This window comes from Canis lupus, chromosome 3, assembly GCF_048164855.1.
Source record: "Canis lupus baileyi chromosome 3, mCanLup2.hap1, whole genome shotgun sequence".
In the NCBI taxonomy this organism is placed as follows: Eukaryota; Metazoa; Chordata; class Mammalia; order Carnivora; family Canidae; genus Canis; species Canis lupus.
In genome coordinates, this window is record NC_132840.1 from 60,464,797 (window position 1) to 60,490,550 (window position 25,754).

General features: G+C 37.0%; 1 protein-coding gene across 8 annotated transcripts in view; it reads left to right on the top strand.

Annotated features, from left to right (window-relative positions):
• The window catches only part of DYNC2H1 (dynein cytoplasmic 2 heavy chain 1), a 341,068-nt gene that overhangs the window by 59,179 nt on the left and 256,135 nt on the right, over positions 1-25,754 (top strand). For all 8 annotated transcript variants that reach the window (XR_012028538.1, XM_072821767.1, XM_072821765.1 and 5 more), the window contains exons 37-50: positions 2,629-2,828; positions 4,116-4,380; positions 5,242-5,449; positions 7,951-8,080; positions 10,470-10,625; positions 11,752-12,011; positions 12,804-13,050; positions 14,739-14,890; positions 15,831-15,975; positions 17,600-17,702; positions 18,248-18,415; positions 23,319-23,449; positions 24,711-24,959; positions 25,455-25,563. Coding sequence is in view for 7 of the 8 variants with exons in the window: in XM_072821767.1 (XP_072677868.1) it covers positions 2,629-2,828; positions 4,116-4,380; positions 5,242-5,449; positions 7,951-8,080; positions 10,470-10,625; positions 11,752-12,011; positions 12,804-13,050; positions 14,739-14,890; positions 15,831-15,975; positions 17,600-17,702; positions 18,248-18,415; positions 23,319-23,449; positions 24,711-24,959; positions 25,455-25,563 (2,523 nt within the window). In the remaining variant the exon portion in view is untranslated. The remainder of the gene's footprint in view (positions 1-2,628; positions 2,829-4,115; positions 4,381-5,241; positions 5,450-7,950; positions 8,081-10,469; positions 10,626-11,751; positions 12,012-12,803; positions 13,051-14,738; positions 14,891-15,830; positions 15,976-17,599; positions 17,703-18,247; positions 18,416-23,318; positions 23,450-24,710; positions 24,960-25,454; positions 25,564-25,754) is intronic.

Here is a 25,754-nt window from a genome sequence, read left to right on the forward strand (position 1 = left end):
TCCCTGGTTCTTACCCAATGTCCTATCATAACTTTTACATGTGTGTTAAATACTAAACAGTTGTGATAGATAGAGGAATAGTGTAGCCTGCTCCTCCTCAATCTTTGGTGTTAATAGAAACATTAGATTTAGAAATAGAAAATAGAAACATTTCTCCATTAGAATCACCAAGAGCCTTATTAAAGCACCAATGTTGACCCTTGGGCCCCAGTTTCTATAGGTTCTGAAGCAGAGCCTGAGAGTGTCTTTCGTCTGAGAACAAGAGCCATAGAAATGTATAGGAATTTTCTCTTCCCAAGAGCTAGTATACCAAGCAAAATTACCCTTTAAAATTTTTTTTTAAGATTACAAAAAATACCCTTTAACTGTAGAATAATTTTAGATTTAAAGTTACAAAGATGGTATTCCCATTGTTTTCTCTTATTTGCTGCGGTACATTTGTCAAACCTAGGAAACTGAGGTTAATAGGTTAATATTACTATTAACCTCCAGACTTCATTTGGATTTCACCTGTTTTATCATTAATGGCCCATGTTCTGGTCTAGGATCAAGGCCAGGGTGCCTCATTGCATTTACTTGTGTGTCCATACTCTCCTGGGCTCTGTGACACTTTCTCAGTCCGTTTGTGTTGTTTCCATGACCCTTACAATCTTCAGGGGTACAGGTCACATGTCATGTAGACTCTTGCTCAGTCTGGGTTCTGTCGTGATGTTTCTTGCATGATGAGACTGGATTCTGAACATTTAGAAAGAACACCAGAGAGGTGAAGGGCTGGTCTTAGCATGTTGTATCAGTGGGTGCATAATGACCACGTGACATCACTGGTGATATTCACCTTTATCTATTATTTTAGTATTATCTTAGTATTATTTTAGTATTTGCTAGGTTTCTCTGCTGTAATAACAACTGTATAGTTACTGTTTTCCTCTTTTCCTACTATCCTTTTTGGAAGCTGGTTACTAAATGTAGCTCACCTTCAAAGTAGGCAGGCAAGGATTAAGCTCCATTTCTTAGAGGGAGGAATATCTGCAAATATTATTTGAAACTCTTCTGTTAAATAAGATTTGTATCTTCTTCCCTATTTATGTGTTTATCGAATGATCTATTCAGATCAGACTCATGATATGTTATTATATTTTTAACACCTTTTTTCCCCCCATTTGTATAAAATAAATGATTCTCCCACCCATGGATGTGTGCCTTTTTGAAGGGCCAAATATTCAATTCTTTAGATTACTATTAAAAACTAAGTTAGGGGCACCTGGATGGCTCAGTTGTGTCCAACTCTTGATTTTGGCTCAGGTCATGATCTCAGGGTCCTGGGATCAAGCTCCAGTTCAGCTCTGTGCTCAGTAGGGAGTCTACTTAAGATTCTTCCCTCTGGCCCTCCCCTCACTTAAGTGCCCTCTCTCTTTCAGTTAAAGTAAATCCCCCCCCCCCAAAAAAAACCCCACAAAAAAACAAAACTAAGTTAAAACACTGAAAATAAGTCAGCATAGAAAAACATCCTGTGAAATTATCTATTCAGACTTTTTTTTTTCTTCAAGATTTTATTTATTTATTTGAGAGAGATCACAGAAGGAGAGGGAGAAGCAGACTTCCCACTGAGCTGGGAGCCCGATGTGGGGCTTCAGCCCAGGACCCTGAGATCATGACCTGAGCTGAACACAGATGCTTCACTGACTGAGCTGCCCAAGTGTCCCTCTATTTGGATTTTTTTTTTTTTAACGTTTTTTTTTTTTTTAATTTTTATTTATTTATGATAGAGAGAGAGAGAGAGAGGCAGAGACATAGGCAGAGGGAGAAGCAGGCTCCATGCACCAGGAGCCCGATGTGGGATTCGATCCCAGGTTTCCAGGATCACGCCCTGGGCCAAAGACAGGCGCCAAACCGCTGCGCCACCCAGGGATCCCTCTATTTGGATTTTAAATGATCAAAGTATACATCTTAAAAAGGGAATCTGCTTTAGCTCTGTTGGCATACACCAGGGAAGATAGTCATTTGGTGCTTTAGCTCTGTTAGCATATACCAGAGAAGATAGTCATTTGGTGAGTTACTTAAATTACTGCCTCTGGTGATTTTTAAGAAATGTTGAAACCATACCTGTAGTCATTAAAGATGGCTTATTAATGCTTAAAATAAACTCTATTGTGGTCATACCTTCACTGCACATACTTAAACATGGAAATATTCAGCAATTATAGAGAAATACCAGACTAAAGATAGTTCTGGCCTTCAAAAACACATCTTTCAGTTGCTATTTAATATCTGTAAAAAACTAAGAATCTTGTAATGATACTAGTATTTATATTTGGTTTAGAGATGAGTTTATAAAACACTTCTGAGCAGGTTTGAGTTTTTTTTATTAATCGAAGTCTAGGAACTCTGGACTCAAATTCTATGGAAAGGAGTGCAGAACTGTACATAGGGATCCATATTTCTCAGCCGTCAAAAGAAAGTGAGGCAAGCTTGTCCATTCACATGGTAGCACATGGTTTGAAATGTTGCTAAATTCTAGCACGTCATTTAATGACTGGTAACACATATCATGGTACTTGAAAACTGTACAGCCATTAAAGCTTTCTAAAGTCAGTAACTAATAATCTTAAAATGAAACTTTTTCTCCAGTTGATGAAAGTCATATTGTGGTACAAGCACTGAGGCTTAATACAATGTCCAAGTTTACATTTGCTGATTGCTTGAGGTTTGATGCACTGATTAAAGATGTGTTTCCCGGGATTGACTTTAAAGAAGTGGAATATGGCGAACTGAGTTCTGCACTGCAGCAAGTCTTCGAGGAGGCCAATTATGAAATCATTCCCAATCAGGTAACCATCGAGAACACTTTATAATAGGGGTGGCTGAGGGAGTTAAGCATCTGACTCTTGGTTTCAGCTCACGTTATGATCTCAGGGTTGTGAGATTGAGCCCTGTGTTGGGCTTTGTGCTCAGTGCAGAGTCTGCTTGAGATTCTGTCTCCCCCTCTTCCTCTAGCCTCCCTGCCCCCCCCCCCAAGAAAGAAAAGTTTATCCACTAATGTTTAAATAACTTTTTTATAATCTTAACAGAGACTGTAGTGGAGTGCTGTACTGTCCAAAAGGTAGCCATTAATTACATGTGGCCATCTAAATTTAAATGTAAAGAAATTAAAATTACATTTAAAAATCAAGTTCCTGGGACACTTGGGTGGCTCAGTGGGTTAAGCATCCAACTCTTGGTTTTGGTCATGATCTCAGAGTCATGAGATCAAGCCCTGAATTGGGCTCGATACTCTGTATAGAGTCTGCTGCTCCCCCACATGTGTGCGCTCTCTCTCTCTCTCTCTCAAATAAATTTTTAAAAAAGAATATATTGACCCTTTCTCCTAGTTAATTCCTTATTAACTATTTTTATCTTTTATCTTTCCATTTAAATCTCACTTACACAGGGAAGCCTTCCCTGATCTTTGAGTCCAGATGGGGTTTCCTTGCTGTGTTTCCATTACTTTACTTACATGTACTTATTAATGCTTAATCTTATATGTGACTAATACTGATCTTTGCCCACCAGATAAGAGTGTTCATGGAAGGTGGAACTCATGTCTATTTTTGCTTATCATTTTATTCCTAGTGCATGTTACAGAGCCTTGCCCATAGTAGATCCATCATATATGTTTTTGATAATTGATTACATATGATTGTTTGACTTTGACAATTTCTTAGGAGAAATTCTTTTTAGTAGCTTTTTTTTTTTTTTTTTTAATGTATCACAAGTACATGTTCAAAGATGAACATTTTCCCTCAGGTTTTTTTTTTTGTTGTTTTTTGAGAGATACAGGATATAAATGCATGAATCAACACGTGAATAATATATGTGAATTAATAAAGAAAAATGATGTACATATTGTCAAATGACTTGGAAAGTATACTTGTTTCTTTTAAAGAAATATTGGGGTTAAATATTACAGTGTAAATATGCTTGGATTTATTTAGGCATTATTTTGTTTAAGGCTGTATCTTTCACCGAAGAAATCAGAGGCTTTCGTTTTATATGTTTGGAGTAGAACAACTGTTACAGAAGGAGAAGAGAACTGTGTTTGATTATAGACCATAATATACATGCTTGTTTTCTACTAGATCAAGAAGGCCTTGGAATTGTACGAACAGTTACGCCAAAGAATGGGCGTTGTCATTGTTGGTCCAAGTGGTGCTGGGAAGTCAACCCTGTGGAGGATGTTAAGGGCGGCACTGTGTAGGACTGGCAGAGTGGTCAAGCAGTATACCATGAACCCCAAAGCTATGCCGAGACACCAGCTGTTAGGCCATATTGACATGGATACGAGGGAATGGTCTGATGGCGTTTTGACAAATAGTGCTCGGCAAGTAGTTCGAGAACCTCAAGGTTGGTCTGTGTTTTGTGCCTCATTACTTTACTTAATAACCTTTAGAGGATGATGGAACTTGTCTCTAATGTGTCCTTAAGCCTCATACGTGACCATAAACTGCCTTGTAAATGATGTGCATTGATATTTTACTTTAGAGGGGCCCAAGATGTGCTATCATTTTGGTCTCTACTATATGGGAACTTCTATTATAATAGAAACAAAGTGATCTGGGTAAATTGTAATTCACAATGAGATTAATTCACTGAAAATATAGGAACTCTTCGCTGGTGATATTGTAGTGCCTCATAAATAAGATGACACTTTATATGGGGTTAAAATTGTGTGTCTGAACAGTTTTAACTCATGAGTTGGAATACAGTAGTTTGAGTAATTTTGAAAATTTAAGTCATAAAACAGTAGTCTTCTTGGTCTCAGTTTTTTGGCTTGGTGTTTAAAAGGATTTTTGGCCAGAATCTGAGAAGACTTCCTACTTTTTATTAGGTCACAATTAATAGTTGTTTTTCTAAGCCAGTGAGTGAAAGGTTTAGAACTCTAAAGACATGGCAAAAATTTTTCATTTTGAGATCCCAGTTCTGTGTACTTGTGGACCAGTTTGGCATTACCACATGGCATATGAGTGAGTCTTCAGCTGCTTGAGCCAGGATTGCTTGTGGTTCTCGGGCATGGTTGTAGTGCACTTTCACATGGAAAATTTCAGCGTGTTCTACTTTAGTTCTTTATATTCATGGGCAGGGATAGAAAATAACACTTAGTGGAAATTACTTCTAAAGAGTAAGGAATGAGTATTTTATTCCTTATTTTTAGTTGTTATTACTGGATATATTTTTGTTTTACCTCCACGTTCGTTTTGAAAACAGATGTGAGCTCATGGATAATATGTGATGGTGATATTGACCCTGAATGGATAGAGTCTCTGAATTCTGTTCTGGATGACAATCGACTCCTCACTATGCCCAGCGGAGAGAGGATTCAGTTCGGCCTGAATGTGAACTTTGTATTTGAAACTCATGATTTAAGTTGTGCTTCGCCAGCCACAATATCTAGAATGGGAATGATCTTTCTTAGGTAACCATCAGAGCACTTGTGTATATTATGTTAGAATATTTAGTTACTACTTTGGTTTCATAGCTAAGTGAAATAAGTGTATGAATGATGTATGTTTTCCTCATTTTAACTTCTGTTAGGTTTTACTTTGTTCAGAGAGTAGCTGTTTTATTTCAGTTTATTTAATTGTTTCAGTGTTTAGTCCTATTACTATGTTTGCATCAGTGAGACAGCAAGTATTTAGTTGTTTTGTTTTTCCTCTTACTTTTGTTTAAATGTTACCACTGCAGAGAAGTGAACCCACTGGTTATGAACTGGAGGCTAATAATCTAAAACTAAGTAGCAATAGTTTAATCACAGAAGGGCCAACCTAGGATTAACAGGTCCTATGGAGTGACCTTTCTTTGAACAAATTGGAAACCTTTTTACTTAATGTTTATTTTCTTAGGATATTTGGAAGAGGCTTAAGAGGGAAAAAATGAAGAATAAACCAATTTTAGATATCATGTTTCATAGTCTCATGCCAGAATGTAGACATTGTAGCCAATTTCATTTTCCAAAATGAGTAATTATTTTTCTTTTGCTTTTTGAGTGGATGTTTTAGAGTTTGATACTTGTCTATATAAAGAGCCCTACTCTTTTAGAGCCGTTTCAGGCTATTTTTGGTGTTGTATGACACATGATAGTATTATCAAGTTGGCTCAGAATGTTTCCAAAATTAATGCTTGCTTTTTGATAGTATTTTAGGGAACATTTATACTAAATAGCCATGAACTCCAATTAATACTTTAAGGTATTATTAAAAAACATAGCATTGTTTATAAATTTTGTAGCTGTATCTCACACAATTTGTCTTCTCTGTTCAACATATTCTTATAATCTTGTGAGAAAAATATGATACAAGGAAAGTTTATAACTAAATGTTTACATTTATTGAATGCCTATTATGTATATAACTTTAAGTTAAGCATTTTAGGAGAGCCAGAGCAAGAAATGGGTAAAACTAACACGGAGGACTCGTCTTTATAGAGCATCCTTTCAAGTAGAGGAGATAAAATAAATGTAACAATTACAACACATGGTAGACTATAAGTGACATAAATTGTAAGTAGAGTGCCATGGATATTTAGCAGAAAGACCACATCTTGCTGCACAGGATTTAAAAATTGTTGGTGAACCAGATATGGTTCATGAGAGGTGTGGCAAATATATGATTGCATGTAAAATACAGACACAAATACGTGGTAACATTTTGAGCTGCTTTTGATTAGCTTATAACTTGGTTTTAGGTTTCATTTCTTCAGCAGACATTTGTTGAGCATTTGCTATGTTATAGGCCAAATGAGGACCTTTTAATAGTGAAAGGGAATGCTGTTAATGCTGGGACAGCTGGTATAAAGCAGGATCATCTTAGATGAAGCAAGATGTATAGTTGCCAAGACATTGGGGACATACCATTGACAACAAAGTCTATTCTGCAGGGGCTTAGTGTCTTTGATTTGTTTGACTTGAACTGATCTAATGGAATTTACATTTTTACCTCTGACTGTTCCATTTTTCTTTACCTTTTTAGCCTGGATAAAATGTGGGAAGAGAAATTCAAGGGCTCAGTAGTTACTAGTGTTGCTACAAAATAGTGGTAGAGAATAGGAAGGAAGTGGCAAAATCATGAGCCCTTGTCACTTCTAAAATTGTTAACCTATGAGTTGTTTTTGCCATATTTTTTGGTAATTATTTAAGTATAATTTTAAATAAGATGTCACTATTATATTTCATTTCAGTCATTGGATGTTACTCATGTAATTAGGTGCTTTGCTAAATAATTCTATTTTACTTCACAAAGATCTTTGAGTTTTAATAGTGGCATGAGAATTTAGGTAGTTGACTTTTTTTGGGATAGAAAAGAAGAAAACATATTTTTAAAGATCTGTATTAAGATACAGCTGTCCTGGGACGCCTGGTGGCTCAGCAGTTGAATGTCTGCCTTTGGCTCAGGGCGTGATCCTGGAGTCCAAGGATCAAGTCCCACATCAGGCTCCTTGCATGGATCCTGCTTCTCCCTCTGCCTGTGTCTCTGCCTCTCTCGAATAAATAAATACAATCTTAAAAAAAAAAAAAAAAAGGTACAGCTGTCCTTGAACTCTACTGTGTTTTTGAAACACCCAGGGATTTTGTTGAAGTGAAGATTTTGTTTCAGTAAGTCTAAACTTGGGACTTGGGGCTCTCTATTTCTCTAGTCCTAAGGATTTAGACCACTTCTTGAACAACCTGTATATATTTAGTTCCTCTTTAATTTGTTTATAATATAGATGAAATTTCTTTTACAGAAAATGACATGTATGTGTGTGTCTATATATGTAACTAATATATACGTATATGTAGAGAAATAACTGAAGTCCACTCTTATATACTAGCAGCTATAAAAGTGTATAATAATGTCTATTGGAGCAGAAATTAATTTTGAAAGTAAGTTGACTGTATCTTCCAAAGTAATTTCTTACATGCTTATTAATCTGTTTCAGTGATGAAGAGACAGATCTCCATTCTCTGATAAAATCTTGGTTGAAGAATCAGCCTCCTAATTATAGGGATAATATTGAAAACTGGATTGGAGATTACTTTGAAAAAGCTTTACAGTGGGTTCTGAAGCAGGTGAGTTAGCCATAATATTTAATAATTATTTAGGCCAGAATTAAGGTGATGGAGAGTGTTGCCTAGATATAGCTGCCTTTTAGTGGATCTCAGCCAGAATCTGGGGGTGGAGTGAGAGGTAGGCGTCCTCATTGCTATCCTGCTCTTTGTCTTGGCTTAACTTTTTATTATGGTGTCTTAAAACACTTCATTTCTCTTACAATATTGCACGCTGCTTACCTACAAATCTTGAAGAGTGGAATCTCCCCCCCCCCTTTTTTTTATTTTAAGATTTTATTTACTTATTCATGAGAGAGACACAGAGACAGAGACCTAAGCAGAGGGAGAAGTAGGCTCCCCTCAGTGAGCCTGATGCAGGACTCAATCTCAGGACCTGAGCCAAAGGCAGATGCTCAACCACTGAGCAACCCATGTGCCCAGAATCTCCCATTTTTACTAGCAAAATCATCTTGCTGTCACATTTCTCTGGCAATAAATGCCTGTTTATATTTCATGATAAAAAACAATGCCAAGTTAATACTAAAGGAGAAAAAGTATAATGAGTTATTTACAATATTATTAAGAACATCTGTGGATGTTTTGGATAACCAAAACATGAATTCAATATCTCATATACGTATCAAACGTGACACTAGACAAGACTTGAAGGTGGACATTCACAGGACAGTCTCCTTCCATGGGAAGAGCCTGCCTAATGGAGAAAAATGGAATGTGAAAAGATAATCAGAATTGGATGAAGAAAGTACTGCTGTCTTCCAGGAGAGTTTAAAAGGTGATCACACTGAATTTTGAATCTGAAGTGTGAAGAGAAATTTCACATGCCTGGAAGACAGTGGAGGGGTTTTTAGATGTTGTATATGATTTTCAGCTATTTGTTTTTTATGTCCTTGGTTTTAGGAGAAACATAAACATAAAAATAGAGTAAATAATAAGCAGTGAAGGTACTTTTCGGAAGTATCTGATTGCTCATCTGAACTTGATTTATTGGTTACTACTTGGAGATTGAATAAGTTTTACCAAGAAATGGAGATCTCACTTCAGTTTTCTCAACTTTTCCTCACTTTAGTAAGGATAAAAGATGAGGAGATAGAGAATGTTGAGGGATGGGATGTTAATGACATAGGTTTCCCTGGGGGCCTCAGGGAACGAAGCACTCCCTCCAGTCTAATGGAGTGCTCTGCTCTCCTTCTTTCTGAAATAATTGCATGCATGCTGCTCTCAGCTCCTGAAGGGCAAGGACCACCCTTTGGTGTATCCTCAAAACCCATTGTGCTAGTGGAGTAATGCATGAATGAGCGTAGTACCTGCTGCCTACGTCGTAGCTCCTGGATATGTGGTTATTTCAGTAATATAAAATATATGGAGCCAGCTAGGTGCTCCAGTATAAGTACTTTGAGGTCATCTACTTGGATGCTGTTAATGTTAGAGAAGTATAACAATAGGTGGGATACACAGAGGTTTGTGAGTGTAGACATGATGACAGAATAAGGTGATCAAGCCATAGAGTGGATGTACCAAAAGTCAGCTGGAAACTATTTTGAGGTCAGGTCCCTGTGATTGTTTGAATTTTTAATTATTTTTTTAATTTAAGATTTTTTTTTTTTTATGTATTGAGGCTTCCTTCCTTCTTATTTTGTACTTTGTTCACTGTGTTCAGATTCTGGGAGATATGTGTAATGGACTCTCTAACCAAATGTCAATTTTATTTATAACTAGAGCTTTACCTTCTTTTATCAATTTAGCAAATTAGACAATGTAGAAGAAAATACGAGGATTTCCTTTATCTTGCCTTTAAAGCCTAGAACTCTTTAGCATGGCCTAGCAGTTGGATTTCTTCTACTCATTCCTTCCTTTTTCCTACTCTTCATCGCATTTCTCCTACCCTTTAAAAATATTTTTTTTATGCAGGCAGAGTGATTTTTTAAAAAAATGTGAATTGGATCATTTTACTCTCTTACTTAAAAACACTTTAGGGCAGCCCCGATGGCCCAGTGGCTTGGTGCTGCCTTCGGCCCGGGGTATGATCCTGGAGACCCGGGATCGGGTCCCACATCGGGCTCCCTGCATGGAGCCTGCTTCTTCCTCTGCCTGTGTCTCTGCCCCTCTCTCTCTCTCTCTCTCTCTCTATCTTGAATAAATAAAATCTTAAAAAAAAAACACTTTAAAAGTAGTGAAAATAAAATTTACACTCCTTATCATGGCCTATGTAATTCTGCATACTCTGGCCTTTATCTACCTCTCTGACTTAAGCTTACCCTTCTTTTGCTTCCTCAGACGTAAGCTTTTACATTTAACAATCATACTTGAAAAGATATGTGAATGTAAATATGTTTCTGTGTTCATGGTTTACTATTTGTTTTTTGTCTGTACCATGGATTTTAATCAACAGAATGACTATGTGGTTGAAACAAGCTTGGTTGGGACTGTGATGAACGGTTTGTCACATCTTCATGGATGTGAAAATCATGACCAATTTATTATTAATCTCATTCGGGGACTTGGTGGAAATCTGAACATGAAGTCACGTCTGGAATTCACCAAAGAGGTGATGCACACTAAAACCTATATTCAGTCAACATTTTCCTTTAATTTTCATTGACTCTTAATTGCTAAAATACGGTGATTGTAACTGTAAGATATAGAACTTTTTAATATTGGAATTATGCACTTAATATAGTAATGTATTTGAATATATGTACTTATTTTATCCTTTGAACTTCTTTATGGTATTTTATGATATTAAAATTATATAATGTTTTAATTGGCTCTAGGGTGGACTATAATTTTGTTAGACACTTTTCAAACTACTTAGCCATATGAATATATATAATTACTCATTTTTAATTTTAGAATAATACATATTTTTAGTCATTTATTTAACCAGTTAGGAATGCTAGGATGGATTAATCACTATAAAACATTTTCTTTAATAAATGTAAAGGTATAGTTCAGCCAAGTTAATAAAACTAAATCATATATATTAAAGAATTTTGTCTTGTTGGCTTCTGTTGAAAACATTGAACATGCATTTCTCTGGGTTGGCTCCTACATCATGGTTCTGCATTTATATCATGTTTCTTTTTTTGGTACCATCATGTATGGCTTTTTCTATGCTGCTTCTCTTTCCATGGCCATTGTGTTGTCCCTGTTGTCAGATGCTTCTCATTGCCACTCGATGCCAGATCCTATGCTGCTTTTGAGCAGATGTTCTCATGCCATAGCTCAGAGGCAAGGTATTGAAGGTTAGCATCGAGTGAACTCTGATTTATATCTGTGCAGATATCAAGTTTTCCATGTTAGAAGAAGAGCAGCTCAAGAGCAGTGGTGGTACCACCATAATAGGCAGGACTCGCATATGGTGGGGATGAAGGGTCTTAGGTTCCTAAACTGTGGAATCAGTAATTCAGTGTTCATTAAAACTCATTTAAAAGTTAGATGTATTTGGTGTATGCACAAACTAGATGACTTTTATTTATTTGCTTAAATAATCATTTAGATAATAATATTTGACATAGGGTGTTGCTTTAATTATAAAAGATATTTAGTAGGTTTAGCATAGAATTTTTTTGGACTAAGATGATTGACTTTGGGACATTGACTTTGAAGAATTAAAATTTCATATACTCTTGTTTGGAGTATGTGAAAACCTATCACAACTTTTTCCTCTACAGGTTTTTAATTGGGCACAAGAGTCTCCTCCAGACCCTCACAAACCAATGGACACCTACTATGATCAGAGTCGAAGACGATTAGCATCTTATGTGCTGAAGAAGCCAGAAAACTTGACTGCTGATGATTTCAATAATGGCCAAACTCTCCCTGTCATTCAGATTCCTGACATGCAGCGAGGTCTGGATTATTTTAAACCGTGGTTAAGTTCTGATACTAAACAGCCATTTATTCTTGTTGGACCAGAAGGATGTGGCAAAGGGTAAGAGCAGAAAATTATTGGTTCGGGTATATACTGTGAGTTTATACTCTCCTCTCTTAAAGTAATTTAATGGCTCTGTTACCTTTCTTTCAGTTGAAGTAGCATTTACATTTTCATGAAGGTCTCTTTCAATTGTCACTAGTAAAAATAATATGTCTTTTTTTTTTCCTGCCAGATTGTGTTTTCTAATGGAAAGAGAACAATCTGAGAAAGATATGCTTCAAAAGAAAATGTGCATACAATCCCAACAAAAACTGAATACCTTAGATACACTCACAAATTGCCTTTGTTATAAAAAATGCATCTTGAAGTTAGCTTTCTATTTAAAATAACTTTTATATCTGTAATTCAGCCTGTTTATGGTGCCTCCTGAGTGTAGGTTCTGGAGATAAAGGAGACATGATTTCACATTTTTAGTTGTAATTTAAAAATTCTAAAAAATCATATTAATTTTTTTTTTAACTCGGAGTACTTAGTAATTTAAAATATGTCCTTCAGCCATGGGAAAACAGCTGGTATCTTTCATATGTACTTTATCCAGTTATTTCTGTCTGAGTTCCAAGAATCATTTTGCTGAATGAGTCCCAAGAATGCCTTAAAATATGAATTTTTTTATATTGTAAAAATTAGAAAGTTATCTGTTAAGTCATGTCCATGTTTACCACTTTGCTCTTAAACATCATTACACATAATTTAGAAACTGAAATATTTATGAAATAGAGATTTTATATTGGATATAAACAGGATTTTATTTGTTGTATTTTCAAAGTTGATGTCCTCCATCTTTCATAGGATGCTGCTTAGGTATGCCTTTTCCCAGCTCCGGTCCACGCAGATCGCTACGGTTCACTGTAGTGCGCAGACTACGTCTCGACATCTCCTGCAGAAGCTTAGCCAGACTTGCATGGTCATCACTACCAACACTGGTCGAGTATATAGACCCAAAGACTGTGAAAGACTCGTCCTTTACTTGAAAGATATCAACCTGCCCAAGCTTGATAAATGGGGTACCAGTACTTTGGTTGCTTTCCTGCAACAGGTGAGTCTTCTTCCTTGAAGTGTTATGATATCATTGGGAAAAGTGGAATTTCATTACCTTTGGACAGAAAATCTGCCTTCCTCCTTAGCATCAGTTTTCTCTATGGCATGTATTCAACTCGCATGAATACATGAATACATGCCATAGAGTACTCACTACTTCTTGAGGCATGTAGTAAGTTTATTCTCGGTTACTTTCTTCCTTCTTTTTGTAAAAGATTTTATTTTTAAGTAATTTCTGCACCCAGCCCAGGGCTCCAGTTCACGATCTCGAATCCAGAGTCACATACTCTACTGATGGAGCCCGCTGGGTGCCCCCGCAAGGCTGCTTTCCTTGAAGTCCTTCCCTGTGGCAGTCAGCAGTCTGTCGGGAGGATCCACAACAGGAAGAGTGAAAACAGCCTTCACCCTGCACTTACTTCCTGTCCTTTATTTCTAACATAGGAGGAAAGCAGGAGTTGGGGATGATGTGGGGCTTGGGAGAACTTTTGCTTCATTTTTCTGGGTATGCATTTTTAGAGAGCAGAGAGACCTCCTCAGTCAGGACCCTGTTGGGCTTCCTTAGCTCATCACCCTGCTCTTGGCCTGTATAAAGGGAAAAGTTGGAGACTACACATTCTGTCCCTGTGCGAGATTATACTGCTTTATGTGGTTTGCATCACTAGATTCTAAATTAGAGTCTGTTATGTTTATACAGGTTCAAATTTAGCTTTACTGTGTGACTCTAGAATATGATGAAATACTCACAGAAGGAAACCAAAATATTTTCCTTATATTTTTACTTATTTCTTTCATTTTTTTCCTCTAATTGCTGGTAGATTTATACTGTCATTGGATTTTAATGTTTATTAGAGAGAAAATGTTTATTTATTTTTATTCTTTTTAAAGATTTTATTTATTCATGACAGATACACAGAGGTAGAGACGTAGGCACCCTGCAGGGAGCCTGATACAGGACCTAATCCCAGGCTCCCAGGATCATGCCCTGAACCAAAGGTAGATGCTCGACCACTGAGCCACCCAGGTGCCCTGACAGAAAAGCACTTTAAAATGAGGGTTAAAAAAAAAATGAGGGTAATTCAGCTAACATTAATTGAATGCAGAGTCTTGAAGAGTATTCTTTTTCTTTTAAAGATTTTATGGGATCCCTGGGTGGCGCAGCGGTTTGGCGCCTGCCTTTGGCCCAGGGCGCGATCCTGGAGACCCGGGATCGAATCCCACGTCGGGCTCCCGGTGCATGGAGCCTGCTTCTCCCTCTGCCTATGTCTCTGCCTCTCTCTCTCTCTCTCTCTCTCTCTCTCTCTGTGACTATCATAAATAAATAAAAATAAAAAAAAATCTAAAAAAAAAAAAAAAGATTTTATTTGTTCACGAAAGACACAGAGGCAGAGACATAGGCAGAAGGAGAAGCAGGCTCCCTGCAAGGAGCCCAGTGTGGGACTCAATCCCAGATCCTGGATTCATGCCCTGAGTTGAAGACAAATGCTCAACTGCTGAGCCACCCAGGCATCCCAAAGAAGTATTATTTTTCAATATTACAAGCATTTAATGCAAATTTGAATCTTAAATTTTTGAGTTAGGTAAAGGAGGATGATTGTATTTGGAAACGAATTTTATGCGAAAGTATTTTATATCACTATTAGAAAACCCTAAGCCTAAAACGTTTAAAATACGTTTATTTTCAAAAAGGTATTGTCATATCAAGGATTTTATGATGAAAATTTGGAATGGGTTGGTTTAGAGAATATTCAGATTGTGGCATCTATGTCAGCTGGAGGAAGGCTCGGAAGACACAAGCTGACCACCAGATTCACTTCCATCGTTCGCATTTGTGCTGTGGAGTATGTATCGTAGCATTTTTAATTGTTTTTAAAATGTAGGGACATGTCTTCTATATTTGAATTTTATTAAAGGTACCCATTAATGATATTTCTTTATAATGAAGAATATAAAAATAGTTAAACTTAAGTTCTGTTTTTTTTCCTTGCCCTTTCTAAATTTTAGGCAGTAATTTAGGGTGAAAAAGGCGTTAGTGCTTCATATTAGAAATAAGACCCAATTATTTTGTATCATCTCTGTTCTAAAATGTCAGTATCAGGAATCTAAATGATGGATTTAAATATGGGTTTCATAAAACAAAAATACTATCAAATTTTATGAAGACAAACAGGTAAACATGCACAAGGTAGAGTCAGATCATGTTTGTGGGTGACAGCATTTGTCCTGACAGATCCATCTCCGTGGTCTATGATTGTTGCAAGGACTTTGTACATTTTATGGAGATGGCCTCTGTTCCGTTTTGCCTTATCTTGTTTTGATGCTTTCATGCTAATTGCACCTATTTATTAACATTGTACTTTCAGAAGTGTTAGAGCTACCAATTAAGCTGTATTGAAATCAAGTTTGGCTTGAGAGAAACAGGTCAATATCATTTGTTGGATTAGTTCTACTTTTATAGTTCTAAGGTGGATGACTGCTCTGTGGGTAGGCTCTACTTAAAATACTTTTTCTTAAGATTCATCTTTTGGTCCTTTCTAAAAACCGGTGGTTTTCAATTTTGTTTTTAAGTGATTTTATTGGAAACTTCCATTAGGGTTTCAGTATTTGGGATCAGATAAGTAGAGGGTCAGAGTAGGGACCCTGGAACCTGGCTTTCATCCCTAGTAAACTGGGGGTTGTCCGGACCACAGAGCAGCATAGCTAGAGAACTGCTGTGAATGAACATTAAGTAATTATCTAGAACATTGTTTTTTCAATTGTTTTCTCATATGCCCTTTCCAGTTACCCAGAGAGAGAGCAGTTACAGACAATTTATGGAGCATATTTAGAACCTGTTCTACATAAAAATCTGAAGAATCATTCCATTTGGGGCTCTTCATCGAAAATTTCTCTCTTAGCGGGATCTATGGTCCAAGTGTATGAGCAGGTATATTTTTACTCCTTTATACTGTCACTGTCATGTCTGTTGGTTTCACTCCCAAAAGACTACCTGTAATGCTGACCTGTGTTGACACTTGGGCTTTCTTTTCATCTTGTAGGTTAGACTTTTCTACTTGAGAGTAAGCTCCCTGAGGGCGGAGACTCTGTGTTGAATTTCCAGCACCATTTCTAACAGATACTCCGTAAATATTGAATGAATGAATCAATGCTGGATGGTTATTCTGTTGTCAAATAAATTTTAGCATATTTAGAATGTTCCTCTTCTTTCCAAACCTGGATCCTTCTCCTGACTTCTATCAGATTCTGTCTTCGAGACTCTAAACCAGAGATGATCTTTGAGGGTTATTTCTTTCTTGTTGCCTCTGAGAAATTTTCTCAAGTTCCTTTATCACTGATGGGGCATCAGTGAGATGGTGCTTGGAAACAGTCAGTAAAGACACAACGGACATTTTTTCAGTACCTTCTTTTCTAGCGCTGGTCCTAGGGACACAGAGATGACTGAATCTCTGTTTTCTGGAATTTTACAGACCAGTGAGGAACCTGGTCACATAAACTATCAATATGGCGTGGTGAGCAGTGTTACAGTGACAATATGTGCAGTCACAGAGATAGTGCAGAAGAGGAAGAGGTAGAGGAAGAGGAAGATAGTGCAGAAGAGGAAGTAAGTGACTTTGTTGTGTGGTAGTTGTCAAGAGGAGGTGAAATGAATTCTGAGTTTGTTTTAAAAGATTTATTTCAGAGAGAGCATATTGGCGGGCAAGGAGGGCATGGAGGGAAAGAAGGACTCTCTAGCAGATTCCATGCTTAGCATGGAGCCTAACGTGGGGCTCTGTCTCATGACCCTGAGATCACAACCTGAGCCAAAATCAAGATTTGGATGCTCAACTGACTGTGCCACCCAGGAGGTCCGAAATGTGATCTGAGTTTTGAAAAATGAAGTTCACAAAGAGGCTGGAGGGGAAAGATCTTCCTAGGTAAAGGGGATAAATAGCATGTGAAAGTTAGGGAAGTGTTTGTGGTAGATGCTTTTTATAGTTACAGAATAGAAGTGGGGAAAGAGAAGTTAGCATTAATTAATTTCTAAATTAATTCAGAAGTGAAGTGATCAAGGCCAGAATGAGAACAACAGTCCTGTCCATGCAGAGGAAGGCATAGACTCTCACTGGTTATATAGCAAGGACTAGCACTTTGGTTCATTAGAAATTCAGTGACTTTCTGAATACAAGATAGCTCTGTAGCTCCTACTACTAGGAAACATATCTTCCCTAGCCCTGTGAGTACCTTGGAATTGCAACCAATGTTTATAAAGCTCGGGTTCATCTTCCTTGAATTCTTCTGCTTAGCAGGCTTTTTAACCTTTTATTTCATTTTTTTATTGGACAGATTTGGCAGTTTGTTGAAGCCTATGAACAACCCCTCTTAGTGTTTTTAAATGGATAAAATGTATAACTAAGGAAATCAGTTCTATTGAAATACAGTTTCTATTCACTGGTAGAAATTGGGCATTCCTGTGAATCTGTGGTAACTGAAAAATTTATAGCATTTTACATTTGGAAATACATTATAAATATATATATAAAGTAGACAGTTTACGGTATTTTCTTTTTCAGGTACGAGCCAAATTTACAGTTGATGATTATAGTCATTATTTCTTTACTCCTTGCATCCTTACCCAATGGGTTCTTGGCTTATTCAGATACGATTTAGAAGGAGGTAAGTTTTGCTTTCATGATTTCAAATTGCTTCTCTTTGGAATGCCACTGTGTGTGTATGTGTGTGTGTGCACGTGTGCATGCATTGTCTATTTTATTTGTAATAGGTATATTAAATGAGTATTGTAATTGGTTATAGTAGCTTAAAAATTAGAATTAAAATATATTAAATTTAAATACTAGTATTAAATTTAAACCTTAATATTAAAACTATAGCAATGTGTTTTTTCTTCTAAACCATTTATGATTGTCACTGTTAAAATTTATTTTGAAAAATAAAATCATTATTCATGTTTAATATGCTTTTTGGAATAAATATTGAGCAACTAGAGATAATAATGCTTAATATATCCTTTAAATTAAACAACTTACAAACTTAATAACACATTAAATTTTCCCTTTTTTCCCTTTTCTTGTGTTTATCTGATGCCATTCTGACAGTGTGCAGATTCTTATTCTCTGTTTCTTTCTGGTATTATGTTGAAACAGACCGTCTACAAGTTGTTTGAATTTTATTACAACTAAAGAAAATGTTGTCTTTTTTAGGATCCTCAAATCATCCTCTAGATTATGTATTAGAAATCGTAGCTTATGAAGCACGGCGCTTATTTCGTGATAAAATTGTTGGTGCAAAGGAACTTCATTTATTTGACAACATTTTAACCTCAGTGTTTCAAGGAGATTGGGGCTCAGATATATTAGACAATATGGCAGGTAATATAGTTACAGAGTTTATGTAAATATATAAATCCTATGAGAACTGTAAACTTATTTTTCTTACTAATAGCATGATTTCATATTTCTGTGCAAATAAGAGGTTTGGGTAATTTTAATATTGTTGTTACTTTAAGGGCTGCTCTTTACTTTTTGCTAGATTTCAGTAATTATGTTCTGAATAAAATATAGTGACCATAATTGTTTTCTTGGATTCAGGCCATAGGGTTTTATATCTGCAATTCAAAATTATGTTTCCTGAGGGATTTTTACTAATAAAGGTTTTTTTTTAAGCTGTATGTGTGTGAAATTTAAAGATCATTGGGAAAATCCATATTCAATTGTAATTAATTTTTGCTTGAGAGTAAATAATATCATTAGGATAGAACTTCTTATGTACTCTTGTCACCAGCTTCACCCACTGTTGTGACAAATAAAGCATAGCACCACTCATTCAAAGCAGCTTTGTTGCATTTGCAACTATTACCGCTTAACAACCAGCTGGCCTTTTGAAAACTGCTGTGGGAGTAGTGCATGTAATATGAAAACCATCATGGCAAAAGGACTTTTGATACAAGACTGTAACATGGAAGTATTTCTTAAACCGCTCTCAAGCTGCAAAATGAGTTTCTGTTCTTTTTTTTTAATAAATTAATTTTTTATTGGTGTTCAATTTACCAACATACAGAATAACACCCAGTGCTCATCCCGTCAAGTGTCCCCCTCAGTGCCCGTCACCCACTCACCCCCACCCCCCGCCCTCCTTCCCTTCCACCACCCCTAGTTCGTTTCCCAGAGTTAGGAGTCTTTATGTTCTGTCTCCCTTTCTGATATTTCCCACACATTTCTTCTCCCTTCCCTTATATTCCCTTTCACTATTATTTATATTACACTCAACTGCTGAGCCACCCAGGCGTCCCGAGTTTCTGTTCTATCAGAAAGTAGGCTTCACAAATATTTCATATAGTTTATTCTGTCTGTTGTGTGCTGTCAGATTTGATATTGGCTGCAGCATCATAAGTTGCATAGGCCAAAGGAATCTTGAAGGTGAGAAAGATGTTGAGATTGACAGGAGTTTTCTAGGTCCTGCTTGAGTTTCAGAATTGGGAAATGAGATGAAGAAGCTGAAGTGGGATGAAATGCTAGAGAGCCTTGGCCATAGTTCAGAGTGGGCTTGGTTCTGAGTGAGGGTTTGCCAGTGTGGCCTGTAGCTTTGCTGGCTTTAGTGTGGACAGCTTTCATTTCTTAAATGGTACCATCTTTCTCAGTCTGAGAATTGCCTGAATAGTCTTTCTTCTTGCAAGAAGGTAGCATATTTTTGGGGCATTAGATAGTGTCAGTGACTGATTGGGTACCTGAATTCGCTAGAATTTGTTATCTTTGAGGTCTCCTTTATAGGACTCAATAAATACATGCTTTTTTTCTCTTCACCATTTTACTTTTCAAGGAAAGGTTGCATTTTTTAAAAATACAGGTTTTGATATATGTCATACCCGGGCAAATATGATTTTCAATAGTGGAATATTAATTTATTAAGAAAAAATGTAATCTTGGAAGACTTAAAAATAAGCTAGATACATTCTTATGCTCAAGAAACATGTAATCCAGTGGCAGATACAGATATGAAGCCCTTGCTTACAAAGATAACTATTGTTAATGTGTTTGGATGCCATGAAAATTTGTGTAAGTAGATGGTTAAACTGGTAATTCTAATAGAATGTGAAGTGTTTTACAATTAATATAACTTTTCTGAACATATTTGGGGTAAATGCTAGATATTAGGTTTGTAGAAGAGCTAATTTGGTTTGAAGGAGTTACATAGAAATAAACAAATGAATTTTTTGTTTTGCCATTATTATACATTAACATATGGTTGTAAGAATTCATACAGAGTACATGTACTTCTTACTTGGTTTCTCCTAATGGTAACACCTAGAAAAATTATGGTGGAGCATAACAACCAGGATATTGACATTGATACTGTTAGTACACAGGCTATCACCACATAGATCTATCCTGCTGCCCTTCTATAGCCATAGCCACTCCTCTACAAACCACCAGTCTGTTCTGTATTTCATCTTGCCATTTCAAGAATATTATTTTCATTCAGAATAGTTCCTGGAGTTATACACAGGTGGCTGTGAGTTTCAGTAGTTTGTTCCTTTTTATTTTTATTTTTTAAGATTTTATTTATTCATGAGAGAAGCAGAGAAGCAGAGACATAGGCACAGGGAGAAGCAGGATCCCTTTGGGGAGCCCAATGCAGAACTTGATCCCACAATCCTGGGATCATGACCTGAGCCAAAGGCTCAACCACTTAGCCACCTAGGCACCCCTGTTCCTTTTTATTGAAGAGTGGGTATTCAGATATACTACCATTTCTTGAACTATTTACTTGTTGAAGAGCATCTGGGTTATTTTCAGTCTTTGACTATTAGGAGGAAAACTGCTATAAGCAGTTTATGTAGAGATTTTTGTGTGAACATAAATTTTTGTTTTTCTGGGATAAATGCTCAGGAGTGCAATTGCAGTGATGTAATGTACTTCTGTGCTTGGTTTTAAAACACACTGCTATGCTCTTCTAGAATGGCTGTATCATTTTACATTCCCATCAGCAATATGTGCATAATCCATTTGCTCTGCATACTTACCAGTATTTGTTGTCATTCTTTTTTATTTTAGTCACTCTGATAATTATGTATTGATTGGTCATTGTGGTTTTATTTTGCATTTTGCTGACAGCTAGTGAGCTTTTTGTGTGCTCGCTTGCTATCTCTAAGTCCTTTAAAGTGTGATATCTCTTTGTGTATCTTGCTCATTTTCTAATTGGATGGTTTATCTTTTATTGAGTTTTGAGAGTTCTTTATATACTATAGATACTAGTTTTTTGTTAAATACATGGTTTGCAAATATACTCTTCCACTCTGTTGCTTATCTCTTCATCCTTTTAATAGGATCTCCCACAGGTAAATATTTTATCAAGTACAAGTTAGTATTTTTTTTTTTAAGGATCTATTGGTGTCAAGTTTAAGAACTCTATTTAGTCCTAGTTCTTGAAGCTTTTCTCCTACATTCTTTCCTAAAAGTTTTATAGTTTTATGTTTTAAGTCAGTGGTCCACTTTGAGTTAATTTATGTATAAAAAGTGAGACATGGGGTCACTTTCTTTGCAAGTGGATGTCCACTTGGTCCAGTGCCATTTATTGAAAAGGGAACTTCTTTTCCTTGAGTTGAAAATTGTTGTATGAATATATTTTTAGGTTCTCTGTTCTGTTCCATCAATTATATGTCTGTCTTTCCACCAGTACCACCCTGTTTTGATTACTTTAGCTACATAAGTCTTGAAATTGGGTAGACTGATTTCTTCTACTTTCTTCTTCTTTTTAAAAATTATTTTAGCTATTTAAGTTCCTTTGGCCTTTCTCTATATATTTTAGAATAATCCTATCTGTAAATAATGTTGCCAAGCCTTGGATAGAAATTGCACTAACTCTATTGGTTGTGGAAGAATTGACATCTTCATTACGTCAAGTCTTCCAATCCATGAACATGACATATCTGTCCACAGATATTTCTTGCTTTCTTTCATCAGTTGTCTAGTGTTCAGTGTTCTAAGTCCTGTAAATATTTTGTTAGATGAACAATTAAGATTTAAGATTTTTTGAGTGATGATAGTGTCTTAAAGAATGGCTGTATCAGGTGAACAAGAGGGGAAGGGCTTTCTAGTCAAGGGAAGAATATGTGGAGTGGATTGCGAAGGGCCGTGATGGGGGTTTGGCTGTTTCTTCTTAGGCAGTGGGAAGCTCTGCAACATGGAAGTGGTAGCACTAGTGAGGGCGGCAGTCACCTCTCTCCTACTACTTCTCTCTAACAGGAAGTGTGGTGCTCAGACACAGGTGTGTGGCGGGTGAGTGTTGAATGAATGAGCATTATGTGTTCATTGTATGTCTGTAGGGTAGGTATGGGACCACACTAGAGCTTGGGAGGCTTGCCAATAGGTGAATAGGTTTTGGTATATAAGTAGTTGATAATTTAATCCACAGAATAAGATTCAGTAATTCAAGGCGAGTGTTTAGGATTAAAGAATAATGGACTGAATTTAGACCCCAGGGAAAATAAAAGCAAGAGGGATAAGCAGAAAACTGAGGAGTAGTGGTTGTGGCTTGATTTGTTTGGTCCTACAGACCTGAGGATACAAGTGTCAGAAGCGTACCAGGTCATGATGGGGCAGGGACCGTGATGGGGATTTGGACTTGGCAGTTCTGGCAGTGTTGTTCCAAAGTACAAGTTTGGTTGTATAGGGAAAGCAGTGGCCAGGGAACAGAGAAGAGCATGAAGCTAAAGCTGCCCTTGAGCAGAGCATGTGGTGAGGAGGACACTTCGTGGAGTCTCCCGACCGACCAAGATCATCCACAGATGATCCTTGTTACAGGGATGCTGCTGTCGATAAATTTAAGGAAAGTGTGTGTGGGGGTTTATTTTCTAATTAAAATTCAGTTAATTTGTCCTTTATTTCAAAATTAAGGCTCCTGATGGTATTCATAAATCTGTGTTCTTTCTCAGAGAGAGTTTTCAGTTTCAGTTGCCAATTTTATATGGAGATCGTGGAGAAGGAGAGGGAAGTAGGGAGAAGCGGCAAAAGGAGAGTAGTGGGGGAAGTAGGAGGAGGATACTTCATTTGGGGAGAGAGATGGAGCGTGCTGACACCACCAGTTACTTTGCAGGGACAGCTTGACATCACAATGTAAGGTCTCTGTGTCTTAACTACAGGCACACCATAGGGGGATTTATTTTCACATTACTGGGGATGATTCTTATTTGGACTGATTAACTAAAAAATAATTTATGAGCCATGTATTTCCTGATGCTGTCATCACAAACAGCACATACTTTTGTCTCTGCAGACAGTTTCTATGTTACCTGGGGAGCCCGACACAACTCTGGAGCAAGGGCAGCCCCAGGACAGCCACTGCCTCCCCATGGAAAACCACTTGGAAAACTGAATTCTGCAGATCTCAAGGATGTTATCAGAAAGGTATAACTTGGGGCACATGGGGGGCTCAGTCAGTGGAGTGTCTGCCTTTGGCTCAGGTCATGATCTCAGAGTCCTGGGATCGAGTTCTGCATCGGGCTCCCTGCTCATGGGGGTGGGGGTGGGTCTGCTGCTCCCTTTGCCATCTGCCCTTTCCCCCTGCTCCTTCTCTCCCTCTCTCACTCATTCTCTCCCTCAAATAAATAAATTTTAAAAATAAAGGGAGAGGTATAATTTGAATCGAGTTTGAATTGGGATTTGTTTATGATTACAGTCATTTAAGAAATATTGTAAGCTTTTCAAGGCAGATGAAGATTATACAACAGGCAGAACCGGTTCTTGTGGGATATAGTTGGTTGTGGTAGATCTAACTAAATGCATGCATACTCATACAGATATGGGTAAGATTGCCAAGGTACGTGTTGGCAGAAGAGAACATCTAGAGTACTGGTGTCCAAGTTTAGTGAGTATTAGAATCACTTTGATAACCAGAACATATTCTGCCTCCTGGGCCCAGCCTGAGGAAGTCCCAGTGCACAGCTTGCACAGGCCCCCAGCTGATGTTGATTATATATGATTGATTGAAATTAATATTTGCTGTGGAAGTGAGTGTGGATTTTATATCAAAAGTTTTCATGCTATGAGTGGAACAGATATTGTGAAGTTTGGTTATGTTGGAAGTTGTTAAGTATGTGAAGTTGAGTTGTCCTTCTCTTGTCTTCACACTATCACACAGTTCCTGGTAGGGCAGAATGCCCACATGTGGGTTTTGGATTCATCCCCACGTGGTACATATTTACTAGAGTTCATATAATTATTTTTTATGGTTTGCACACAGATTTTATTTGAAGCAACTAGTAAAATTTGAGAGTTTTTTTAAAAAAGATTTTATTTATTTATTCATGAGAGATGCAGAGACACGGGCAGAGGGAGAAGCAGGCTCCATGCAAGGAGCCCGAATTTGAGAGTTTTTGAAGGTTTTCTAAGTAACCTACTATCTCTCACTATGTTTTACTCATATTAATGGTGTCCACAGGTATCTGATTATTGTGAGCCCTTGAAGCTGTTTGGTATCACACAAGCTTTCTTCATAGGAAGAGCTGGATTCCTGGTTAGGCTGTGGAGCATGAGATGACATACAGTCACTTAACCCCTTTTGCAGAGCTCATCAAAAATAAAGTCTTAATCTAGATGATTAACATTTTTGTTTCATAATGGTGCGTGTACTAATTATAAAACATTCTTTGTGATTTTTTTTAAAAAGGGCCTTATTCATTATGGACGAGATAACCAGAATTTAGATATTTTACTTTTCCAAGAAGTCCTGGAGTATATGTCTAGGATAGACAGAGTGCTGAGCTTCCCTGGAGGCTCCCTTCTCCTGGCGGGACGCAGTGGTGTCGGGCGTCGGACCATCACTTCTTTGGTCAGTCATATGCATGGAGCAGTGCTGTTTTCTCCAAAGATTTCCAGAGGGTATGAACTGAAGCAGTTCAAAAATGATCTCAAACATGTGAGTCACTCAAATCTTTTGCTTTATCTGGTTTGAAATCACAATTAGTTGTTATTCTCAATGCCTTCAGAGACCATTATGTCTCTGACAGATACAGCAGTGTCTTTAATTTTGATAATTATTTTCCCCATGATTATTAGAAAATTGTATTTTATATACAGATAGGAAAAAGCTGCTTCTTAGGATTTCTAGCTCCGCTGGATTATGAGAGTTTAGGTGGACATGGAAGATGAAAGGACAGAGTTTCTATAGGACATGTGTGGATGTATTTAAAAGTGATCATCTGTCTTAGATGTGAAATCATTAACATTTTCCCTGTTTGTTCATGGACTGGATTTACTTTCCAAACTATGTGGCTGGAGTTTGATTTTTAATTTTGATTACAAAGAAAGAGAAAAGGGAGAAAAGAAATATTTTTTTAACGTAACAAATGGAAGTTTTAAACTGAGCCCTGTGTATTGAATTGTTATGCAGTCCTCTCTTCTCACTATGCAGGTGCTGCATCTTGCCGGGATTGAAGCACAGCAGGTGGTTTTACTCCTGGAGGATTACCAGTTTGTACATCCCACATTTTTGGAGATGATCAATAGCCTTTTGTCTTCAGGCAAGTGAATGATTTGTATTCAAAGAAAAATAATAATGTAAAGATTATTCAAGTAATGTTACCTTGTGTAAAATTGCATTTCAGAGGATATGTGCTATCAGCTTTTACTAAAGGGACATTGGGTTAAACACACTTGGAGCTGGAGAATTGAGAAACCCCATTTTTATAAAATCAGGACATTGAAGAACAGA